General features: G+C 36.8%; 1 protein-coding gene and 1 pseudogene across 1 annotated transcript; both read right to left on the bottom strand.

The window, feature by feature from the left end:
• Nucleotides 1-1,208: 1,208 nt before the first annotated feature.
• On the bottom strand, nucleotides 1,209-6,007 carry LOC102253121 (annotated as a pseudogene).
• Nucleotides 6,008-9,849: 3,842 nt separating this feature from the next.
• On the bottom strand, nucleotides 9,850-25,816 carry IDO1 (indoleamine 2,3-dioxygenase 1). Its single transcript, XM_005856443.2, has 10 exons — nucleotides 25,707-25,816; nucleotides 21,523-21,618; nucleotides 21,292-21,408; nucleotides 18,221-18,339; nucleotides 16,584-16,598; nucleotides 14,430-14,529; nucleotides 13,772-13,889; nucleotides 11,934-11,985; nucleotides 11,327-11,475; nucleotides 9,850-10,385 (listed from the first exon to the last, which is right to left on the bottom strand). Exons 1-10 carry the CDS (start codon nucleotides 25,800-25,802, stop codon nucleotides 10,033-10,035), a joined length of 1,215 nt encoding a protein of 404 aa, XP_005856505.1. The 5' UTR covers nucleotides 25,803-25,816; the 3' UTR covers nucleotides 9,850-10,032.
• Nucleotides 25,817-26,883: the final 1,067 nt, after the last annotated feature.

The following is a 26,883-nucleotide window of genomic DNA, read 5'->3' as shown; positions in this document are numbered from 1 at the left end:
AATTATAACTATATTTCTCAACTTCAGTATTCTTCTGGGCTTCTATCTGATATTAACTATCAATTCTGTGCCCAGGTCCCCAAATCCGCATATTCAATCTTTATTTTTCTTGTTCCCTAGGTTTAGACGCATGGTACTTGTTGGTCAGTGTACATCTCAGGTCCTGCCACCAAACCTTTGAAGAGCTCCTGTAAAATAAATAAGGTTCAAATTTCCTTGCCTGGTGTTCAAGAATGTCCATCATCTGACTGCCCAAACACCTTTCTTGCTGTGAAAAATTCTACAATCACCTTGGGCTTCTTTCATGTCACATTTCAAGTTCTACCTGGTTTGATTGTTATTAATGTATTTCTCTCACCTTTTCTGTTGGATTGAAAGCTCCTTGTAGAACCTATATCTATGCAATTTTGCATTTTCCTTTAGTAGCAAGTCTACTGTCTGGAGCTCAATATATGTTTGTTAAATGAACAATCAGTCAGAGTCTTATTGTGGACTCTATATTTTTAGAACTGGGGTCTTCATGCCAGGTAGAGTTTTGTGCTAGTCTCTGTGGTCCACTTTAAGCCCAGCCCTTACAGTAAGGAAAGCAGATGACTCACTTTCCATAAAGCTCTGCTTTGCATCTTTCTTATTTACCAAGAGGAAGTTGACCAAACATAATTGTGCCCAGAAACTTCCTCTCTTAGCAAAAGGGGTTGGAGTTTCAGCTTTCCCATAAATCACAGTAGTATCAGTACACAACAAGGGTCTGTTTCTCTTAGACTGGGTATTGGGGCCTTTTAAAAATGGATCAAACAGCCCTGACCGGTTTGGCTCAGTGGATAGAGCGTCGGCCTGCGGACTGAAGGGTCCCAGGTTCCATTCTGGTCAAGGGCATGTACCTTGGTTGCGGACACATCCCCAGTAGAGTGTGTGCAGGAGGCAGCTGATCAATGTTTCTAACTCTCTATCCCTCTCCCTTCCTCTATGTAAAGAATCAATAAAATATATTTTTAAAAATGGATCAAACAGTATCCAGAAAAGAAATAGGATATCATTTTATGTTTACTGGTAGCAACATCAGATATACATAGATTTAGTTTCAAAAACAATCAGCCCACACAGTACTGCTACACTGGGGCTCTTGTACAGCTCATTAATCACGTCTTTGTTCATAAATCCAATGGACTTTCTAGTCCGTTCCTTGATTAATTATTCAGGTATTCTGGCTATTGACCTACTTCTTCTTTTTCTTTTAAACCTTCTCTTCTCCTCTTGTCTTCTCCTATGATATCTACTCCTTGTTGTATGTTCTTAAAAATAATAAGAAAAAAAACTAACAGTTAACACTCACTGATTTTTCTTCTGTTCTACATCCTATTATAAGCATGTTCCATGGAATGTCTCATTTAACCCTCACAGCAGCCCTGTGAGTTAGGTACTATTATTATTCCCATAATTTATTTGAGGAAACTGCAGGTTGGAAAAGTTAAGTAAAAATCTAAGGTCATACTTTTTGTAAGTGTTGAGTCAGGACTGGAATACAGAACATCTGACTTTGAAGTCATTGCTCTTAACCATTTGAACCATGACTTTCCTTATTTGGATATTATCTCCAATTTTTCTGGTTACAGTTTATGCTGTTTGTAATCTCCATAATTCAGGTCCTGACTTCCTTCTCTTTTCACTTTGCTCCCTGTCCCTGGGTTATCTCATCTACTCCAAGACATCAGCCATCATCTCCAGGCTGATGAATCCCAACATTGTTTTCAGTTGAATCTCTCCTTTCATCTTCACTTGACTGCTTTATGGAGGTTTCATATAAAATAGCATAACATATCAAGCATATACTAGATACCTTACATAAAAACAGAAGCAAAGACATATAAAACCTATAGCAACTAGCCGAAGGTCTAGCAAAGAGCCCACAACCTAGTGAAAAATCAAATCTGTACTTGTCAGCTTTTTTTCATGAGAATAAAACTCATTTTCCTCATCTATTCCACATCCTGGTGTATATTATCCCTCAGAACCAGCACTATAATTTAAGGGGCTCCAGTGAGGAATGAAAATAAGTACCTTGCTCAAAGTTATTAAGGATTTCAAGACACAGTAGAGCATTAAGCCAAGTATGGGGCCCTTCTGCATACAAGACCCCATGTGACTGCACAGGTTGAATATCCATGAAGCTGGCCCTAGCACCTCTGTTGCTACAGTTGACCAGTTAGAGACCTGGAAGTCAATTCTGCATCACATCCAATAGAACACCAATCTTGCCAGTCTCACTGCCTTAATATTTTGCATGTTTCCCTTTATTTCCAATCCCAGTGCCATTGTTTTCAAGCCCATACCATTTACCATTAAAAAGTTATACCATAATGCATTTCTAACTGATCTCTCTGCCTCAAATCTAATCCCATACTTGTCAATCATTTTAGACATGAATTATTTGTACAACTTTCAAACTTATTGCCCTGCCTTTATTATTACTCCCCATTTTATCCCATCCCTGTATTTTTTTTTGAACCATTGCCAGAGCCATTTAAATATTTATTTACAAGGGCCAGCCCTTCATTTAAATATTATTCAAGTATGCAAATATAATAAAGTTATTCCTCTGTTTGAAACCCTTCCCATTGTTATCAGAATAATTTGAAAGTACTTCAATGTATGGCTCTTGAAATCAATTACAGTTTAGCTTTACCCACCTACATTCTTAATTCTTTCATGCTTCAGTTGTGTTAAGCAATGTATACTTCCTCAAATAGATCATGCTCATGCCTCTATTCTTTGTACATCCTTCTTTTTCTTCCTGAAATGTTTCAACATTTTTTTCATTTGCAAATATACAAATTTACTTATTTCATATATTACTCATCTAGGAATGTTTACTATTGCTACAACCCTTTCTAGTACCACCCTCTGCTCCCCTGTTTTGTCCATGGAAAACTCCATTCTCCCTCTGTTGTCCTGTGTTCTTGTTTAGGGATTATTGCTGTTTGGTCTTGTGCTCCTATTTATATTTACATAGCCCTTATTACATTGTGTTGAGATAATTAATTTGTCCAATTGCCCATTAGTGAGCTCCTTGAAGGTAGGATTGGTGCCATTAATCTTTCTAACTGAGGAACTTGCATAGTATGTTTTCTTATTAAATAGTTACCAAACAAATGAGTAATTAGGGTAGAAGTTTGGATGCTTATAGGATTAGGTCTAACCTCATTCATGAAATAATACTCTGAGTCAACATGGTGTTTATATATTCTTTTAACAGCCAATATTTTAAATACATTACTAAATGTTACGATGTAAAGATGAAAGGGCCATAGATCTTATCTATAGGGAACTGAAAAATTAGCAAGTGAAATAAGATACACATACACACACAGAGATAGCCATAATTACTATAAAAGAGCAAAAGAAACATATACTGGAAAAGAATACAATAAATCTATGAAAATAGAGTTGAGAGAGAATTCCCTACAAGTTAATTCTGCAGTTGGACGGGTTTGGGCAATGGCCTAAATTAGTGGTTCTCAGGTAGAAATGGGTAGGTGAGAGGTGGCTGTATTAGCGTGATCGTTGGAGCTCTTTACAGGGTCCATGTAGCAGGGTTCATGCTTTTGGAGAATTAGATGGTTTTGCAAGTATATTCTTCAAATACCAGGTTATTCTGGTATTTCTCACTTCTCATTTACCCTGCCTCCATCACGTTGAAAGTCACCACAAGATAAGAAAAATGGTTTCTGTTTCGACTTCCTGTAAGTTGAAACAATGGCATGGGAAACAATGGCATAGGAAACAATGCCATTAACTGAAAACTTCTAAAATACATAAATAGATAAAATTAATTATTACATAAAAATCATTGTCTTTATGACTTGAAAGTAATGTTATTCTACTTTTAAACATATGTTGATATTTTGTTTACAATTTTTATTAGATTAATCTAGTCTATTAATTTATTCTTATAGATCAATTTGCAGATCACATATGTGATTGGCTTGTAGAGTTAGAAGGCACTTAAAATTATCTACTTACCTCTGATCATTTTGGATGTGCAAAAATGGACAGGAGAGGTTAAGTGATTATCTAAGGTCACATAGCAGTTTTGTTTTTAGTAGACTTTATGTTCATTGCAAAATTGAGCAGAGAGTACAGAATTCCCATAAATCTTTTGCCCCACATAAGCACAGCTTGCCACTCCAGAGCAGTGCACTTCTTAGAATTGATGAGCCTACAATGACAGCTCATAATCATCAAAGTCTCTAATTTACAAAGTTCACTCCTGGTATTGTTTCTTGGATGGATTTTGGAAATGTTATAATAACATGTATCCATTATTATAGGGCCATACAGAATAGTTTAACTGTCCTTAAAATCCTCTGTGCTTTGTCTATTCATTACTCCCTCTCTCCTAACCCCTGGAAATCACTGAACCTTTTACTAACTCCATTGTTTTGCCTTTTTAAGAATATCATACAGTTGGAATCATACAGTATGTAGTTTTTTTAGATGGATTTCTTTCACTTAGTAATACGCATGTTAATGTCTCCATGTCTTTTCATGGCCAGATCACTCATTTCTTTTAGCACTGAATAATATGGCATTGTCAGGATGTACCTAAGTTTAGCCATTAACTTATTGAAAGGTGTCTTGGTTGGTTCCAAATTTTGGCAACTATCAATAAAGTTGCAGTAAACATCTGACACAGGTTTTTGTGTGGACATAATTTTTTCCTCTCTTCCAAATATAGATTCCAGTGCTAAGCAAATGAAATGACTCTTGTTAGCATGGATCAAACATATCTTTATGTCTTTTTTCAAGCTATTAACTTTACTTTCTCCTATGAAGGTATAAAATTTCACAATTTTTTTCAGTCATCTGACTTAAATCTTCTCTTTGGGGGTATTTTTGCCCCATCATAAAACCAAACTTCGAAATCAATACCAGGATAATTTTCCATCAAGATGCATTTACAGTATCCTGTAAAATAGATGATTTTTTAGAGACTTAGATCTTACCAGCTGAACAAACTGGAAAGTACAGTTTGACTTCGTCTAATACTTTTCTGGTAAATGGCATTGATGTTGCCAGTAGGTGAGCACTGCCCATCAACAAGGTAAAATCTTTTCTATCATTTGAATAGGAAATAATAATCACATTTTAATCACTAGATATATGAATAACTCTTTTAAAAACTTTGTACACACCTCCTCTGAATGAAGTATGTTAACCTCTGACCTTTGGGTTATCAGTCTGATGGATTTTAGCCTGTGAACACTTAAAGGAGATATAATGGTTCACATTGTACATTTCTGATAACCCAATGGTGGCTTCACACATTCTGCTTTATTTGGAAAAATATGGTTAGCATTACAAAATCTACAAATACCCCTCTATTTAATGTGTTTTTACTATGTCAGTGTCAAAAGGTGGCCTCCCAATAAGTAATATATGAAGCATACAGCCCATAGACTTAACAATATCTAAGTCCGTGTGCACTTTGAGTTGCAATTTCTGGGAAAAGCGGAACTAGGAGTTCCATATAAAGTACAGTACTATTTTATGTAGCATTTTCAATTGAGTTGCTAGCCCAAAATTAATAATCTTAATGTTCACATTATACATCAGTAGGAGGTGAGTTCCTCGCATAATATGTATTATGAAAATAAAGATACAACATTCTTGTGATAATCTGGTGAATGAAATTTTAAGCTTTGCTTTTTGAGAAGGCTTTCATTCTGTTGTTTAGATATCTGTTTCTTTTCCTATTATGGTACATTTCTAATACTAGATACACATAACTCTTGTCTTCAAAATAGTTATAAAGCTCCAAAGTAGAAGGATATTCCAATTGGCAATGCATTTTCACCTCTTGTTGGACATTCTATAGTATTGAAACTTTCTTATCTCTTATTTTGACAGTAACTTCCAAACCAGCTCTGTAGACATCAGCAAATGATATTTTATTGAGGAGATTTTAAACTTTTAAGTTTCCCATCTTCTATCCCATGCAAGTTACCATATTCCAAGCACTAGCTCTGTTCCCATTAAGTTCAGCTCCCATTAGGCTTAGCTTCCATCAGGCTCATCTTGCATAGCTACAGTTCTTATGGCAAAAGCACAGCCTCCAAAATATCTTTGGGCCATTTTAAAGGTCAAGATTATGCCTCTGAGTTCCCATTTTGAAAAGCTTGGGCTGTTGTAAATAGTGCTGCCATAGATTTGGAAGCAGCCCAAGTGTCCATCAGTTGATTAGTAGATAAAAAAGTTGTGGTACATTTACACAATGGAATACACTCATCCATAAAAAAGAAGAACATTTTACTCTTCCTGACGGTATGGATGACCCTGGAAAGTATTATTCTAAGTGAAAATAAGCCAGTCAAAGAAAGCCGATTACCACATAACTTCACTTATGTACGGAATCTAATGAACAAAATAAACTAACAAAGAAAATGGAAACAGACTCATAGATACAGAGAACAGACTGACAGCTGTCAGAGGGGAGTGAGGATTGGGGGTCTGGGTGAAAAAAGGTGAAGGGATTAAGTAAAAATAAAAATAAAAAAATCCTCATAGACAGACAACAGTATATTGATTACCTGAGGCAAAGGATGGTGAGGGGAAGTAGGACATGGTAAAGGGGGGATAAATTATGATGAAAGGAAACTTGACTTGGAGGATGCTAAATACACAATACAATATACAGATGATATATTATAGAATTATACCCCAAAACCTATATAATTTTATTAAACAATTCACCCCAATAAATTCAATAAAAAAATAAAATTAGAAAAGTAAAAGCTTGGGCTGGTTGCCTCACACAAAATTAATGGGAACAAATATAGGTCTTTTTACCACCCCACCTCCACTACTCTCTTGTTACTACAACACAATAAAAAGTCATGCAGGAGTTGGAAATTTGGTGGGGGTGCCCAAGCAGCCAAGTATTAAAAAGGAGAAGAATTCACTTGTGAGGAAATTTTTTCCTTCAGGGAAGGTTGTACTGTGCAGCTGTTTGACATATTCCAGAGTCAGATTACTTGGGTTTAATCTTTTACTTTACCATATACTAGCTGTGCAGCTTTTGAAAGCTATTGAACTCCATCAGATCTCAATTTCCTTAAAATTCACTAGTACTTATAGGCTCATTGAAAAGATTAAGTGAATTGATGTATATATGAAAGTTTTAGAATAGTAAGAGGTACAGAGAAAAAATAAGTAATTATGAACTACTAGAGGCCCAATGCACGAAATTTGTGCAAGAGTAGGCCTTCCTTCCCCTGGCTGCTGGCACCAGCTTCCTTCTAGCCCTTGGGACCCAGGCATCCCTTGCAGCCACAGCTTCTTCCGGAAGGACATCTGGTCTAATTAGCATATTATGCTTTTATTTTTATAGATCATTGTTAATTTATTAGAGACCCGATGCACGAAGATTCATGCAGAATAGGCCTTGTTTCCCCTGGCTGCCAGCACTGGCTTCCCTCAGGCACCCGGGACCCTGGCCTTCACTCTGGCTGCCGCCTCTCACCTTCGCTCGAGGCCGGAGCGCCTTCTGCCTTCACTCTGGGCCAGAGCCACCTCCCGCCCACTCTGGCCGGCTCCTTGGCCGTAGCCCAGAGGCTGGACCTTGGCGGCTGGCCAGGGCTTGTGGGAGGCTTGGCATCCTTCATCGCTGGGGTGACGAAGGAAGCCAAGCATCTCACCCACTCTAGCTGGCTTTGTGGCTCCAGCTGGAGCTGCCAATTTAGGGCTATGGGCGCCGCCATCTTTGTAGCAGAGTAATGGTTAATTTGCATATTACCCTTTTATTAGTATAGATAAATTAAAAAGTAAAGTTTATATATGTGAAATTGTTAATGGAGAGGAGAGGTCCTCACCTCCCCTGGTTGCTAGTGCTGGTGGATTTCTTGCAACATCCACCTGACACAATACATAGTTATTACAATAGTATTGGCTATATTCCCTATTCTGCACTTTGCATCCATGTGACTATTTTGTAACTGGCAATTTGTGCTTCTGAATCCCTTCACCTTTTTCACCCACACTCCCCAACCATCTGGAAACCATCAGTTTGTTCTCTGGATCTTTGAGGGTGTTTAGAATCTTGGTGCCTCTTATTTGGACAGTTAGAAGAGTACAAGTGTGTACACTTTCTGTGGAGAACTTGAAGTGGGGTTTCAGTCTTTTCATGACCTACATAGCATTAGTGCAGTGTCAGTGACAATGATCCTTGCGTCCCCCTTCCTCTACCCACATCAGATGGATGTGATTTTCTAAAGGAAAAGATATAATTCAGGGTCTTGCTGAGGGGACCAAAGATGCTCTGTGTGTCAAGGTGATTCAATGCTAATTAGGTAAAACCAGCTCTGGAGGAGAAACTCCTGATGTGTAGCCCTGTGACATAATCAGAGTGGAAAAAGGACAGAAAAAAAATCTTTACTTGGAGCCACTAAATTATCCTTAGCAATTTACTTACTTAGAGTCTAGTACTACTTTGTAGTTTCCAGCAATTTAGTACTATATTTCATTCTGTCCACACAGTTACCTTGCAAATGAGGCAGGGTAAGTATTTTTATAATCATTTTACAGAAATATAAAGTGTTGCCTAAGGTCATGAACATGATGGATGTCCAAAATGGACCCCAGGTCTCGGTCTCCTGACTTTCAGTTTAAGTGCTTTGGAACAGCGCCAAACTCTAAGACATGGTGATCTTTCTGGTATCACTTAAAAATTACACTCACATATGTATTTGCTGTGTATATATAAAAACACACATACTTTTTATTATAAACTTATATGTGCTCATTGCAGAAATATTGATTGGGAAATAAAGAAGAAAATGTGTACCATATACCATTGATACTTGGTGTATTTTCTAGGGGATCAAGTGAAATTTTGCTGCAAGCAGGAAGATTCCACTTGATTTCCTTGGGTTAGGGTGTATTTGAGAAAGAATGTTAAGAAAAATTTTGTATGTTTGACTTCAGAAATATCTGATGCCATTTCCTTCATCAAATTTACTTGGGTATACTCAACCCATCTCCTCAGATCTGGGCAGACTATAAATTGAAAGTGTGTGTAAATCTTGAACCCGTACAATCTTGACTTTTTCCTCTTTTCATATTTAACAGAATACCCAATTCTGGCTAACCATCTACTACCTCATGAGATCCTACTAAGTCATTTCCTCCCCCTCTCCCTTCCAAAATTTGCTTCTTCTCTCACCTACTTTACTCCAAGTCAAGTGAAAAAGGAGAGTTATCAAAAAAGTTAAGTTACTCTCTCATTTATAACTGATTGTGACCCTAAGTAAGTTACTTCACTTTTCTGAGCCTCAACTTTGTCATCTTTAAAACAAGTTTGGCTCATATGATTTTTGAGTCTCTCTCCAGCCCTAACTTTCTCAGATTCCATTATTAAATAACTTCACGCCGGAGTGTGAGTGCCTGGTAACTCTGACCTCCTAGGAAAAATTCCAAATGTGTCTTCTTGTTAGCACATATTGATTTATTCACATATTCCCTCAATCTTTTAAGTATTCATCTAATATATCAGTTACATATCTATTAAGAACTAGAGATGCATGGATCTTGTAAACAAGAGAGTCCCTGGTATCATGAAGCTTATATTGTAATGAGAATATAGATGAGTAAACAGGTAATTATGAAAAGTTGAGATATTACTAAATGGAAAGTACAAGAATCTCTGCCCTGTTTGATGGGTAGCAGTGTGGAGTAGGTCTCATTTGGAGCAATATTTAATTGTAATTATGAATAAATCAACTTTTAGACATTTTATTATGCATAATTTTTATTATTGCATTCTAATTATATAGATCATAACACTTCTAATATAATTGCTTGTAATTATTTTTATGCAAGGAATTCAATGACATCAGAAAAACTATTTTGAAATCATTTATAATGTAGTATTAAGAAGTGAGAGGAATTTTAATTGATCTGTGGGTCTGATATAATGAGTAGCAGTAATACATACAGACATTCTTTGTCTTGACAAAATGTACCCTTGCTTGGGTTAGATTAAATTTCCTTCAACAGGGCAGCCTTTGTTGTATCTCTTACAGACTTTAGAAATTTCATGACATCAGTGCCCCCCGTTCCTTTATTTTCTGATTCTGATGGCTCCTCAGATGGTTGAGTATTTTTGGACTGACTTGCAGGAACCACAATATACTTTGCTACTATTTGCAAATGGTAATTTCTCAGGGAGACCATAGCATCCACACAGCCATTATAAATATCCTGTAGGCTATCATCCCCTTCTGAAAGGACAAACTCGCGAACTGAAGGTTTTGACTCTAATGAGTGAAGAAATTTCTGGTGAGCTGGTGGCATATATGTTCGCATTTCCTGGAGGAATTCAGCAGATGATGCTGAAGGAACAAATGAAAGATGAGTTAGTAGAGAAACTGAAGCTTTCCACAATCCAAGGAGGAAGGGCAGAGGGAGGTCATGGGGGGGCGGGGAGATGACAGGCCAACAGTGTGGCATAAGACAATGAGTTTATAACCATCCTGCTAGAAAGCTGTTAGTCTTCTTACTAATAATGGCAGTTATTGTAAAATATGCTTAATTTTGAAAGCCTGATGAGGTAAACTCATTCTTTCATAATATTGATTTTTGTTTGTGCTTCCTTTCTCACTTTCCTACTCTATTTGATCCTTTGAAGAAGTCAATGATATATAAAATTTGTACTTGACAGATTATGAAACCAAATCCAAGAAAGTTTAAAAGATAATTTTAAATAAGTGAATGAACTAAGAAAAAAAAAGCATATTTCCACCTAGACCTATTAAATATAAGATTAGGAGAAAAGAGAAAAGAAGTCCTTTTTTTAAGCTCTTAGGAGCATAATGAATGTGACTTATCTTCTAACGTGGGTTGGTTGCATTGCCCCTGGATTGCTGGGGCAGCAGAATGGCTGAATCAGAGCAGTGTTAATCCTCTTCTTATCACTGAAGACTCCACCTCCCCAATTTCTACTAACAGTCCTATCTCATTTGCAGGTGACTTTCTCTTTCTGAATCTGACTGTACATTTCAGAACCTGTCATATAGGTTTTATCATAGTCCATCAAGCTTTATAAATATATGTTTAAATGTTAAGATCAAGAGGATGATAAAGTTGGGTTTGAGTTTTGGGTTCAGTACTTTATAGCTGGTTAACAGGGAGCCAGTCACTTATCCTCTTTAACTTTCTGCTTCTTCCTCTGTGAAATGGGATGATGGCAACACAAGCTCTACTTTACTGATTCTCCTAAGAGTACCAGATAAGCTCAGGTAAGATGCTGATGAAAAGGTAATTTTCTACTCACCTTCATCAGAACTATGCTGGATGCCCAACAGAACATCAAAGCACTGAAAGATGCTGCTTTGGGCTGCGCTACCCCCAGCGAACATTTTTGGGGTGTCCCAGAAGCCTTCATACAGTAGCCCCTCTGGCATTTTGGCATTGCCTTTCCAGCTAGATCAGGAAGGAAAGAAAATCATTGTTTGGAATAACTGCCAAATTTTCAGATATGAAATCTTCCAATAGAGTAGAATGGAAGGTGACACCGACACTGGATAGATTTCAATCTTCTTCTTTCATATTTCCCTTTCCACCCATGTGCATGTGTGAGAATAATAAGTAATATGGCTTTGAACAAATTTGGCCTGAGTATTTTATGAATGGAACCTACCTCTGCACTAGCAAAGATCATTCCTCTCTCTTTAAAATGACTAGCTTTTCTGCCCATACTCCAGCATACACCTAGCCAAGTATTAACAGAGGGAACAGTCTATTCTTTGTCTACAACACATATTTTAGGATATTAAAAAGATGTTTTCTAAACACAATGGAGAGTGGTAACCATCAGTGGGGACTTGTGTATTCTTTGTGTTGATTATATAAGAAAAAAATTCAAGCATAAAGCTACCTACCCAGACAAGTAGATGCGAAGAACATTGAAAAACAGGTTTGGGTCCACATATTCTGTAAAAAGATAGAATGTGTTTAGTTAAGTAGCATCAGTGTTCTAAAGGTAAATTAAGATATTTTTAAACACCTGACAGTAGATTTCAGTAGAGGCTGCAGGAAAGGCATGTCAGTGTTTGTAGAGAAAGGCCCTGAGGACAACCTCTCACTCGCCCTCTCCCAGGTGAGCCCCACTCATTTCTTGTGCCTCCTGAATGGGTTCTACCACAGGGCTAGCACACAGCTTGTGTACAAAAGCCTGGATCCACCTACCACTCACCCTCAGATCAATTAAACAGTCAGCATTTCTTTAAGGCTACTTCATGTGCTTACTAACACAACAGATAAATTACTTCCATAAAGAAACAAACAGATCTCAGCAAAAAGAAAAACAGAAACAAAAATCCCAACAGTCCTATGGACCACATCCCTACCCCCCCCACCATACACATACACAAAGCTTGCTAATGTCTCTGATTTTCTAAAAAAATACATTTTTATTTATTTCAGAGAAGCAGGAAGAGGGAGAGAGAAACATCAGTGATGAGAAAGAATCATTGATAGGCTGCTTCCTGGACATCCCAGACTGGGGATCAAGCCTGCAATCCAGGCAATCAGTGATGACTGGAATCGAACCTGGGACCCTTCAGTTCATAGGTTGACACTCTATCCCAGTGATGGCGAACCTATGACATGCGTGTCAGAGGTGACACGCGAACTCATTTTTTTTGGTTGATTTTTCTTTGTTAAATGGCATTTAAATATATAAAATAAATATCAAAAATATAAATCTTTGTTTTACTATGGTTGCAAATATCAAAAAATTTCTATATGTTACAAGGCACCAGAGTTAAGTTAGGGTTTTTCAAAATGCTGACACGCTGAGCTCAAAAGGTTCGCCATCACTGCTCTATCCACTGAGCCAAACCAGCCAGGGCAGCTAATGTCTCCGATTTGAGAGTCAGTCTTCTTACCAAGGACCACTCAGCAGTAACTCAAATCCCAGTGACACAGTCACATATTTGTTAAGGCCTCCCAGTAGCACAAATTTTCTTCTGCAAAGTATGCTTACATACTTTTTTGGTCATTATTGTTTTGTAGTCATTTTGCAATTACTTTTGAGTTCAATGGTTTTCTTTGTTGTTTCTTATTTAATTTGTAAAAAAGCACAATTTGTATATAGAGTTCCTATCAAGCAGAAGATAAGTCTTTGAGAATTTAAAACAGTCTGAACCCTTGACAACTTTCTCCAAGGTTTTTAGTGAGAGGTAAGGATGGTTCTTTGAGTTAAATAAATGCAGTTTAGCCCAGCCAGTGTGGCTCAGTGGTTGAGCGTCAACCAATGAACCAGGAGGTCACTGTTCAATTCCCCATCAGGGCACATGCCCGGGTTGCAGGCTCAACCCCCAGTAGGGGCCATATAGGAGGCAGCCAATCAATGATTCTTTCTCATTATTGATGTTTCTATCTCTCTATCCCTCTCCCTTCTTCTCTCTGAAATCAATAAAAACTTTAAAAAATTTTAAAAATAGATGCAGCTTGGAATTCTGGCTACAGTTTTTACTAGCTATGTAATATTAAGTCATTTATCTTATCTCTCTGAATTTAAATTCCCTTCTCTATATTATGAACATAATAAAAGCTACTAGTTGGAAAATATAAAGATTTAGTGAGATACAATAAAATGAAAGCACACTCTCTAAGTGAGAGTGTTTTTGTTTCCATTTTGTCAACAACTCTATATCTTAGATAGTAAGAAACATTTGTAGGAGGCCAACAACATCACATTGCATAAAATACTTACCATGAATTCGGCAAAACACTTCACGGGCTTTGCGCAGACAAGAAGTTATATCAAGCAGTGCCTTTCGCAAAGTATCTCGGTCCTGATTCTGTACTGCCTCGAATATAGTTGGAATTACCTTAAAAAAAAACACACTTAAGATTTTCTAACATTAAACAGTGGCATGAAATAAAATCCTCCTAAAGCTTAAACCCTGTATTAAACTTGGGATTTTGCACTTCTTTCTTGAGCTGAGTACTCTCCAATTGGTTGGCTAATTTTCTTATATATCCTTAAGCATGGTCTTGTCTTTCTAAATTTGTTATTTAGAGATAAGTTTATAGAGTTTTATACCTTTCTATTTCTAATAGTCATAGCCATTAGATTTATGTCACTAAATGGTATAGTTCCCATGTAAATTGCATTGAAAATATTCCTCTTATTGAGATTTCAAACTTGATTTTAAAGATATGGCTCCTACATTTTACATTTTACACAGTGCACAAAAAATAAATAAAATATTTGTTACTGCCAGATGACCCTTTACCTCAAATTAAATAATCAAACATTATGTTTAATCAGGATAAAGTCACTTTATGCATACATAAAAGAGTGGTTACTAAGTAATTTCGCTGCTTATATGAATTAAGATACAAATTTTCCAGGGTGATTGACATACTTTTATTGCAGAAGCAGCTTCTATTTCCACCAATAGAGAAATCAGAAAGAATCCTTTACCGCAATCCCCACCAGGAAATGAAAACAGAATGTCCATGTTCCTAAGAAAAATCAGTCCAAAAAGTCAAAGATGTAGCAAGAATATGGGTATATTTGCTGACTACTTTCTAGTTTTAAACATTCTTACTTGTCTTGTTTTATTTTCAAAATAATCATGTGAGATAAGTATTACAGGTTTTACTATCTCCAATATATAGTCAGGAATATTAATGTTAAGTCCATTGTCTAAGATCATATCATTAACAGAAGATTAAGCTGGGACTTGAAATGCCATTCTAGAACTTGGAACTAGAAATTCCAAGACCATTTATGTTATAGCATTAATTTTTCACATGCATGTATATACGCATACACACATACATACATATACTCATATGTACATATACACACCCTCAGGGTTTACAGAGATATCTGTGCAGTCTAATTTTAAAAAATAGTCTTTGTGCTTAAATAACTATATTCATATCCATACTTTTATCTGTGAATCTGATTCAATTTTTCAGTGGTTTATATATGCCTTACAAAGGAATTGACTGACAAATTCAAATAACTGAATATACCCTATTTTCTTTCTGATTGAAGTTTTGAATTGATTTAAACAGGTCTCACTATCTGTATATCCATGAGTTTCATGGTGGTTAAATTCATGGTCTCTGAAGCCAGACCACTCTGTAGCTGTTACTTTAAACATTGATATTCTTTCTGTTTCTGCATTAGGATTCTCATCTGTAAAACAAGACTGATAATATCCTCTCACTTAAAAACATTATATAGCTTCCCATTTACTTTAAGATACTGTTTAAATCTCTTATGATAGCCAAAAATCCACATAATCTTTTCTAAAAGTTTATGTCTTCATTTCTTTCTCATACTATTACTTTCACCATTCATTTATCAGTAACACCAGCTTTCCTTCAGTTCTGATAATGTCCCAAGATTTTTTCCGTTTTTATTGAATTTGTTGGGGTGATACTGGTTAACAAATTATACAAATTACTAGAGGTAAGGTGCACGAATTCATGAACCATTGGGGTCCCTCGGCCTGGCCTGCGGGATTGAGCCAAAACCAGCTCTCTGAATCCCCCGAGGGGTCCCGGATTGCCAGAGGGTGCAGGCCAGGCCGAGGGACTCCACTGGTGCACAATCGGGCAGGGAAGGGATGCAGGAGGGCTCCAGGGCATGTCCAGCCCATCTCGCTCAGTCCTGATTGGCCTGACCCCAGCAGCAAGTTAACCTACCAGTCTGAGAGTCTACCCCCAGGTGGTCAGTCCACATCATAGCAACTGGTCGACTGTCTGCCCCCTGGTGGTCAGTGCACATTATAGTGAGCAACAGAACACTTAGCATATCATTAGCATATTATGCTTTGTCTGGTTGAACAGATGACCGGATGACTGGACACTTAGCATATAGGTTTTTATTATATAGGAATACACTTACTTTATCCTCACTCTTGTTTTATCCTCCACTATGAACACTCTCATTAATTTTTTTCCTTTTAGCTAATTCTTACTTATTTTTGAGGGCTCCGCTTAAATAACTAAATATAGGGATTCCTCCTTTATCGCTCTTATTTGGTTGGAGCTTCCAGTACTTCGTCTTCTTACCTCTTCCCTTCATTATGCACCAATTTACATAATTTTCACATGTCTTCTTTCCTCCCCATTCATCAGGGCATGCTTATACCTATGACATTTACCTTATTTCCCTAGCTATTAGCCTTTGCTTAGTATATAGATAAAAATAAAGCAAGAATTTGGTCAAAAAGAACAGCTTAATGTTTCTGGCCACTGAGTTCATTAAGTCATAGGTACACAGATATATGCATTTTGTATTTAGACCTATTAATTTCATTTATATATATGCAAGTATTACTTTCATATATATCTATAGCTATAATATCAAACAGCCAGTCACACCACAGTCATAGATACAATTCAGGACTGGGATTATTTGCTCTTTAAACAATTACTTGAACTACTTTTTGCCTGAATTAAATTGACCTTTAAAAAATACATTTGGAATATATTGATAAACCTATATTCACTTTAAATAACAAATAATTCTTAGACTAAAATAAGAACCAAATACTTACTCATAAGTCATGGGCCTTATGAAAGCAGCAATAAAGCAATGAACCAATTGGAAGAGAGAAAAAAACAATTTAAAAATCAAATGGTTTCAAGTTATAATTATTAGACTTAATACTATTATTATTAAATTTAATGTCTATTATAAAACAATGTTATTAGATTTAATTGTACTACTAAAGGTAAGACATAGTCAGATAAAAAATCTGATTTTTATATTTTTCAAGTAGTCATTAAAAACACTTAAGTTAGGATTTTATAAAAAACCTAACCCTAACCGGTTTGGCTCAGTGGATAGAGCATCGGCCTGCGGACTGAAAGGTCCCAGGTTCGATTCTGGTCAAGGGCATGTACCTTGGTTGCGGGCACATCCCCAGTAGGGTGTGTGCAGGAGGCAGCTGATCGATGTTTCTTTCTCATCGATGTTTCTAACTCTCTATCCCTCTCCCTTCCTCTCTGTAAAAAATCAATAAAATATATTTTTAAAAAAACAAAAAACAAAAACCTAGAGGCCCAGCACATGAAATTGCGAGGCCCTGCCCACCAGTGCACGCTTCCCCGCCCCCGCCACCTGCCCACTGCCCCATCATGGCACCAGAGGAGAGCATGGAAGCCTCACGCCTGCTGTAGAGTTTTGAGTGTTGCTTCCTGGCAGTGCGCACGCTGTGCTCCTTCCCCTGGCATGTGGACAGCGGTGCGCTCTGAGTGCAAGCGGTGGGTGGCAAAGGACTGGTGAGGGGGTTACTATGGGCTCTCACCCCTGCCCTCCCTGACATGGGATGGTCCTGCCTCCTCTGGGCACCTCCCTGCTTCCCATGTCTCCAGAGCAATGCTGTGCCTCCGCCCCACCGTGCACGCAGCCTCCTGCTGAGCAGTCGTTATGGCATGAGAGTGTCACGACCATTAGCATATTAGCTCTTTATTGTATAGGATTAAAATTAAATATGTAATACACATAAATAGTCAAACTAGTTTTAACTAATAAAATCTTTCCTAAATCAAGTTCTTTCATTTTGGACCATTCCCATGTGTAAAATATTGTTTTGTAGATATACACACAGAGGCATTATCCCTTTATTGTAACAGATCCCGACACTAAATTCTGAGCAGGCTGCTCTAAGAAACCCAGACATTGACCGCTGAAGATGTTGACTCTTAAACTCAACTTGATGGTTAAAAATTAAATTTGTAGAATCTCAGAAACATGTTAATCAAGAGAATCTAGACACAAAGACTGCATATTCTATGATCTCATCACTATAGAATGCAATAAAAACTAACATCTGATATGACAAATCAGAATATATTTACCTGGGGTTAGAGAAGGGAATTGAAAGGAAAGAGCCATGAAGGAATTTTCTGAGGTGATAGAAATATTCTGTATCTTTTTTAGGGTTACACAAGTGATTATAATAGGCTGATGAAACTGAACATTTGGGATTTGTGCATTTCGTTGTATGTTAATTGTATGCCTCTCTCTCATATATGTGCAATACATTTGTGGTTATAGATACTTCAAAACAACCTTACCCCCAAACATAAAAGAAAGCTGTATTGCCAAAAATTAAACCAATGACTAACCCCCTTTTGATCTAAATAGCATGTGCTCCTTTCACTTTTAATATAATCACTGTTTACGTACCCACTGGGATCCTTTTTCTTCCAGTTTGCCAAGACACAGTCTGCATAAACTAGAATGGGAGGCAATCCCAGCTTCTCAGAGAGGTTGCAGTAAGGGACAGCAATATTGCGTGGCAGGACCTAAGTAAAACATAATGTTTAGTGTAGACTTTGAAGTGCCTTACCTTTTCTTCTGCTTCCTGAGTGCCAAATATGAGCTATTATATGGAATGGCACTTTGAAAACAAACAAATGCAATTTCTCTTCTTCATTTTATAACTTAGTCCTGGTTAATTGTCAAAAGTTTGGGTTTTTGATTTGCACTGATGTGGTCATAATCTAATCATAGAGAAAAACAGAGGTAGAGAGCAAGGAGAACAATGGCTGTATCCTTGACTGTCTAATGGCCCTGTGAGTTATTCGTTTATCCATCCCATGAATATCAGTTTGGCAACTACTCTATGCAAGGTACTCTTTATACACCCATAACATAAAGATAATTAATTGTCTCAAAGAAGTTCAAAGTCATTTGTAATGAAGGCATTTGGGTGTGATACATACTAAACTGTAAGAAGATGGCTGCTCTTAGAGCACAGGGCCGACAGAAACCCTCTATGGGGTGATTTCTTAGAAAAACTCCCCATAGAGTGGCATTAATGCTTGGCCTTGAATGCTTACCTGTGTTGGGTGGAGGAATTACACCTGTTTAATGTTTCCATGCAAAATATGTCAGCTGGAGTGATTTTCTTGGCTTTCCTCAGCTCTTCCACACACCCTTCCTCAGAAGCTTATGTAAGTGCTGGGTTTGGGAGTGAAACTACAGCTCAGCCTCCTTTTCCCCTCAATTCTTCTTTTCTGGAACCTGTTACTTGCAGAATTCTGCTCGTTTTGGGCCACACAGTAAAGGCTCCTATCTCCATGGGGGTGATCCTGATGGGTAAGTACACTCAGCAGGTCCATGGTTGCAACATACTCAAGCCACATTCTCCAACTATTAGTTAATAAGCTGATATTTTGCCTTTCATCTGCCTGACTTCTTATCCACTGTATTTGGTTGATAATGAGATGGCCCCATGTAATAATTACAGTCATGCTATCATCAGCAGCCGATGGCTGGAATATGCATATCTAACAGGCAAAGGACAGGGGTATGTGGCCCATCTGGCACAGTGGGCGGTGGGACTTCAGTAGTAGAGATGGTAGGACTATAAAGCCCACTCCACAGTTCTGTAAAAACCATGGGAGCTGTAATTCAAGTGGCATCAGATTAGCTTAACACATCTGGAAATGACGATTTAACCAAAATAACAAAAATGTTAGAATCCAATCATTGACTATTAAAAGAACAGTTGGATGTGTGCTTCCCTTTGCAGACCTTGTATCACTGAGAATTGAAACATTCTGTTTGGCAAGTGCTTTTCACATATTTCAAAAGGAAATAAACCATGTTCCTCTCTGAATTAGAGAAAAGATCAAGAGGGAACAGAGGGGGAAATGTTTAATCAAATAAGTAATTTGAAATGACTTAGGAAAAAGAAAGGAAACGTTCAAACACATCCTAATCTATGATAGACATTCAGACAACTGTCAAGAAACTCAATTGATAATTTCTTGCCAATTCTCCAGCAAAAAATGGGCTTTATATTGATGTAGCTTATATTTTGTGCATTTACTTTATCCTTCCTACAATTTCTTTACTTAAATTTTTAAAATCTTTTTATATATTTTTTATTGCCAGCTCCTAATATCTCTTTCAACATAATATGGCACACAAAACTGGATACATTATAAAATACATTTCTATGTTTTATGTTATAATTCTGATCTCCAACCTAGTAAATTTATTTTCTTTTGATTCTGCTATGGACAGTTTGGTCTACACATTTTTTTTCTAGTCTCGCTTTCTTTTCTGCTCCCCTTCTCTTTGGATAAGCTTTACCCAATCTTTCCAGAACTAATTCAAATTCCACTTTCTTGAAGCATTTCATGATAATATCAACTACTTGTTTAACTCCTCTGGACTCTCATACATCTGTACCTAGAATATGTTGTGCTGTATTATTGATGCTGCGTTATAGATTTCTTATATATATATAATGCCTACGTATTTAGCTAGACTCAGGTTCTAGGAAGTCCAGTGAGACTGTGCACTTAGCTAAATGTTAAGCTAGGTTGCAGGACTGGAGCTGATCTTAAACTTTTTGTGTCATCACAAAACTAGACAGGGCAGTTTCATGATTATCAGGAAGTAAAAGGTGTCCCGTGGTTATGCAGAGCAACTTTTCCTCTTTTGTAGGTGAGAGGGGAGGTCTCATCGCTTAGGTGGACTGTACATGAATTGTTTTATACTTTAACAAATCATGGAAAGAAAAAGCGAAAATAAGCAATGTGTCAAAAAAGGAAAAACTTTAAATGGAAGAAGGTGCTTTTGGAATCTGTTTTATCCCTTTTTTTCTGTGATTTAAAGTTAATTATTACAGCCGGTATTGTTTTCATGTAATTAGGGCTGCCAGATAAAATACAAGCTGATATTATTTTAAATTCAAAGTTGATGAGAGTAGAATGAAACTAATATATAATATTCTCTTCCATGCTGACAGATGCAAGATAGCATTTTAGCATTAACTAAGAATAGCTATATAATTTTTATATCTCCCAAAAGTAATGTAATGACTATAGAATCACATTGCAATGGTAAAACACTAAAAACAAGGAAAGTATTTTTCAATACCAGATTGAATAAATAAAGTTCATAAACTTAATGAAAAATTATAAAGTGATTTCAAATGATGACTAGTACGATAGTATAGTAACTAAAAAAAAATGCTTACAATATAAATTGAGTGAAAGAAGCAGAAATATACATATTTGCACAGAATGGAACAACTGTTTTATAATTAGTAAAACACTAAAAATTCAATAATGATCACAGTTGAAATTACAAAGTCAGTGAATAATTTTTTACCTCTTTTTCTATTTTCCAAGCTTCACAAAATGCAGCTATAATAGTTTTTGAATGTTTTTTACATCATGAAAAAATGTAAATTGGATGTAAATTTTTCATGTAGCAAAAGAAATATAAAATCCCCACACCTTACGGACATCGTCACCTTGGCCCCACACATAGGCCATGGTGATATACCCCAGGGCCAGATGTGCGAGGCGCTGCAACCTGTGTCCTTGGAGATCATCGATGCTGAGCATTGGTAACTGAAAATAAATGAAGAAGTTGACTCAAATCAATATGGATAATACTACATCTCCAAAAACAAATAAAAAATATTAAGTTATAAGAAAGATGACCAATATAATAGTTACTCAAACCTTCTCAACTTTTGCACGTAGTTCATCATTCTTAATCAGGACAGGAAGATTTTTAGCAATGGAAATCCAGGCATCATAAGGGTAAGGTAGTTCCTCCTTTAAAAAAAAATACGACATTTTTTCACCAGTGGGAATTACTGTAAAATAGTCTTTTCTTCCATTGATAGTCTGTCTTGACTCTAAATCAATTCCTTTCAATGAAGCCCCAACACACACTTGCCTAGTTAGCTTTATCAACACCTTCTCTGCATTTCTCCTCTTCTCTCAAGCATTCTCATTTGTCTCTTTTTCAAAGGTCACCTCCAAAGTTCCTCTAAAATCTTCCTGACTACTGCAGTTTACACTCATATTCCCAATTATGAACCCTATTATTACATACCTTTTCCCATTTTAAGTAATGTTTTAATAACTGATTTTTTTTTCTACTTAGCTAGATTTTAAGTTTTTTTAAATAGAAGAAAAATGAGATTTATTCAATACCAGTGGCCCGGTGCATGGAATTCGTGCACATTAAAGGGGAATTAATTAGAGAAAATATTTTAATATTGCTTTTTGCCCTTTCTCTATAATAGAAATGTTAGAGATGAAAGAAAATTAGTAAAATTTATATGAAAATCTCCCTCCTGTCACAGCCCCAGCCGGCCCCACCCCGTCAAGCCCCGCAGGGCAGGGCGTGCAGCCTCAGGTCCCCCGGCCTGGCGCCAGGGTGGGGGCATGAGGGCGCAAGGGCACGAGGGTCTGAGGGCGTGATGACCATTTGCATATTAGATCTTTATTGTATCAGATCAGTAGTAGACTAGGCACTTCACTCAGTAATTTCTTATTTAATTATTGTAGTGACCCAAGACATTGTTGTCTCAATGTCATAAATATGGAAAGCATGGCAGTTTACTAACTTGTTTGGTATATATAGCTTATTATGATTAAAGTTTGTTTCTATCTTTCAACAGCCCATGCACTTTTTACATCTTACTACCGGATGGAAAGGGTCTTACCATGCTGTTAATGCTATATTTCCTACAGGACTTTTCACAGTACTGGACACATAGGAAATGGCATATATATCCTGCTTTGGTTCATGTAGGCTTATTTTTTTGACCAATAAGTTCAAATAAAACCCAAATGGAAGTGTCTCCTTGAATCTTATATTTATAATCTCATTTTAAGGGAGACATAGAAACAAAAGACCTAGGAAACACTCTAAAATGAGTTTCAGATCCTCAGACAACTCCCCATATGCCTTGATCCTATCTCTTCTTCAAAGCTACTTCCAGACATGCACTTGGTGTAACCAATGCTAACCTCTGGGGATGGAGTACAAATCAACAAATTAAGTCAAACAAACATGGGTGAAATTTTGAGCTGCAAAACAAAGTTAATATTATAAATGAGATATAAAACAAGAAGACAAATCTATAATAATGAAGCATAATATGCAAATCAACTGAATGGCCAAACAGCAGAACGACCATCTGGACGACCACACTATGACACCCACTTGTGCCAGGCCTGCCTAGGTCCCACAAGTCCCACAGAGGGAGGCCCAGGCCACCGGCTGGCAGGGCAATCAATCGGGGGGCTCCACAATCGCCCCAAAGAGGGAGGCCCAGGCTACCTGGTCAGCGGCACTGCAGCGAGTGGGCGGTGCCTCCCTCTATGGGGCGATCACTCACTTGGCTCTCGGACTGTGAGAGGGCACAGGCCAGTCTGAGGGACCCCCGCCCCCCACGTGCACGAATTTCGTGTACTGGGCCTCTAATATACTATAAAATTCAAACATTTTCAGGGGCTGCAGACAATTGGTGAGTCTTACCCTGTTAGAACAGATTTTTAGAAAAGAAAGATCTAGGCAGTATATTTGCTATTGAGTCACCTCTCTTGTTTACTCTGAATTATTCTCCCTAACCACACAAATGCTGTGCTCTTGTGCTTTTATTATTCATATATATTTTTGCTGTGTGTTTCATTGCATAGCACACCAAATTATTGGTTGTTATTTTTCCCCGGATTACAGAAATTCATTTTTTGTTACATATCATGATTAGTGTAATATTTCATAGAAATTTCAACAAATGTAAAATTCAATCATAATATACTTCTGGTTCATAGGATACCTATATGGTATGATACAAATAAATGAAAAATAATAAGAGGACCATTCAATTATGCTAGACTAGAGAATGTATTTTGTATCCATATGGAATTAGTAGACATTATTTTCCTTTGAAATAGGAAGCTTATTGATTATAAGAGATGAGATGAAGTTTTTGAGCTTATTATTTGCAGAAAATATCTTCATTAAAGAACATAAAGAAACCCTTAATTTTTGGGTGTATGTTTCAAATCATTGACTCTAACTTCCTAAGCATCTATAGTGGCAGCATTGTTTTTTTAAGTAGCTCAGGAAGAGTTTTGTTTTGCCTTTGTTTGGGGTTTTGCTTTAACCCTTGGAATCAGTTGTAGAGGTTTCCATAATTAGTGTGATTGTTTTATTTTTTAAGAGAACTGACTTTTTGGGGGGGGTGGGGGGTGGTGAGGGAGACTAAATATGAGGTTTTGTAGATTCTGAAAAAGATTTTTTTTAACTGTACCATTGATAAGTACATCCTTGAAATAAGCCAATCTGGTAATTGTGTGTGCTTGTATAGGGAGGGAGCAAGTCTGACTAGTATTGATTTGTAAATATAAAGTAAACTAGATGTTTTTAGCAATAAAATTAAAAGCCATACTTCGTATTCTTAAATTAATTTAATAATCTGAAGAAAAAAGAATGGATTGGGAGAAAGAATTTGCTCTTGGTTTGCCTGTATTACACAAGAAATTATTGGGATATTTTTTTCCAAGTACAGTTAGATTAGAAGCTCTGACTAAAAATGTGTTTGTTGCATTTAAAGGTGTTTTCTAGAGCGTGGAGTCTATTTGCACCACAAACAGGGACATATTAACATACATTATTGTAGCAACATGTAACTGGTTCCTAGAAATACTCTCCTAGAATCTCACTGTCTTGTTAAATCCAAGAGTGGGGGTGAGGAAGGGAAGCATGCTTAGTTATCTCTTAAGAGAGTCAGCAGAGTATGATGGTTTTCAGATCATGGACTCTGGAGCCAGAGAGATTAGGCTCACATCCTATCCCTGCCATTGCTAGCTCTGTGAGTTTCGATAATTACTTAAATTATGCACAGCTTCCATTTCTCATCAGGTTAATAACAACATACATTTTAGGATAGTTGTGAAGATGGAAAAGTCAATATTTATAACTGGCTTTACAATGTTACATAAATATTTGACAATAAAAATATTGAATTGATGATAAGAGAGTTTTCATGGCAGTCTTTGGAATACAAATTTGGGAAATGTAGTTGTTAAGGTAAACATGACCCGCATTTCACTTTGTAGACAAAACTTTTTTAAATTTTTATTTTAGTTTTTCCTTCACCATTTATCCTCTCTATGCCCTCTTTCACCTCCACCCATCCCCCTCTACCCCCTCAATCACCATACTGTTGTCTGTGTGGATGAGTCCCCTCTACCCCCTCAATCACCATACTGTTGTCTGTGTCGTCATGTTCTCTCTCTCTCTCTCTCTTTTTTTCCTTTTTGGCTCAACCTTCTCACCCCCCAAACCCCTCACCCCCACACGGAGCTATTTGCCTGCTCTTTATCTATGAGTCTTTGTAGACAAAACAAATTTTTTTTAAAAAAAGGTAGTTCTGACTCCTTTGACTCTTATGCTTAGTGACAATAAACAATATTAATATAACACATTTGTTAGATGCTCCATCTCAGAAACCTAATCAAAGTATACTAGTTAACATACACTTTGTAGAATTTAAGGTATACCAGCTAAGAAAGGGGATTCCTTTGACTCATGAATCAGTCATTACTGTGTGTGTTTTTTCAAAATGCACTCAGAAAATACAATTGTATTAAACCAAAATACTTCTACTGTGTCCTTATCTCATCACCCTCTGTATCTGTGTAAGATAAGTAGTACATCTAAGACTAAATTTCTAGGTTGAACATTTTAAGAACGTCAAGTAAGAACGATTTGTTAAAACTCTGCTTTACCCATTTTTTTTTCAGTATAAATTACTAATCCACATTTTTAAAATAGAAATTAGCTTGTCCAGGTAAGTAATAATAAGAAAATGTTTTCGCCATAATTAAGTACCCTCTCTTACCAGTGGATTTGGTAGAGCAAAGCCCACATCTTCATCTATATGGTATTCTTCAACATTTCCCCAAGAGCTTTCCATAGGAAATGCTTGATGTGCCATTCTTGCAGTCTGCTTCTCTGGCCTCCCTTAGTCTGTGGAGAAGTCTCAGAGCACCTATTTATTACAAAGGTTGCCACAGGTCATGCATGACCACAGCATCCCACATAGGCAGTAAGAAGTTACTTCCACTTTTGGAGGAATAGTTTCATTTTCCATTTTCTTTATTTGCAACTTGACAAACAATAAGATCACAAAAGCATCACTGTTCACAATATAAAGAAACTAAACATTTATATTTCATGGAAAACCTTTATCACTGGGAATATCATCCGTTTACTGCCATAGAGGAAGTCAGAATGCACCTAATTGAAATTTTAAAAGAAGTCATGAAAATTGGGGACCAGAAGAAAACATTTTTTTTAATTTTATGGAATCATTTAAATCTCCGAATTAAAATGATAAATATGACCAAGTCTAAAGTCCTAAATTATCATTTAGTTATTATTGTCATTGGCTTTATTTTAGCCTATCAGGGTTCTTTGAACATATTAGTGTCTTTTTTCAGCAGCCATGAAATATACTGAACTATTAATGACTCTGAAGCAGGAAAAAAATGGTAGCACATGAAAAATTTGAAAAGATAGTAGCTCTTCACCTTTCCATTTTTCTTACCCAGTCTTTGATCTGTGTTCACAATGATGATGAAGTTTTTTCTTCTCCATATTCCTAATAAGTCATTTTAAGGCAGGTTTTCCTCCATCTCTACTATAAAAGACTTCTAGGGACTGATGAGGCAACAGTCTTTACATTTGAATAGTTTAGGTTAAATGTTGAAAGGAGGGCTAAACTGTCTTGAAAATGTGTGTTTGTTTTTTCAAAATGTAAATTAAGGCTATATTTGATGAAGGTTTTCAGGGTATCTGCAGATCTATGGACACTTACAGTCAGTGTTTCAATCTTGCTAAAAAAGCAGAATCAAAAGCAGTAGCCATATCATTCCATATGATAATCTAAAGCAGAAGAGGAGTTAGTGTTCAGTAAATTAAGAGACAATGCAGTTTTGACAACCAGCTTCTCTGTGCTAGGAATAAATTTTAATAGTCCATGACTGTATGACTATGTTCTAGGAGTGGTTCTCACA

This window comes from Myotis brandtii, unplaced genomic scaffold, assembly GCF_000412655.1.
Source record: "Myotis brandtii unplaced genomic scaffold, ASM41265v1 scaffold103, whole genome shotgun sequence".
Taxonomy (NCBI): domain Eukaryota; kingdom Metazoa; phylum Chordata; class Mammalia; order Chiroptera; family Vespertilionidae; genus Myotis; species Myotis brandtii.
The sequence above is the reverse complement of the archived record's forward strand: the minus strand, read 5'-3'. Positions and strand labels throughout refer to the sequence as shown.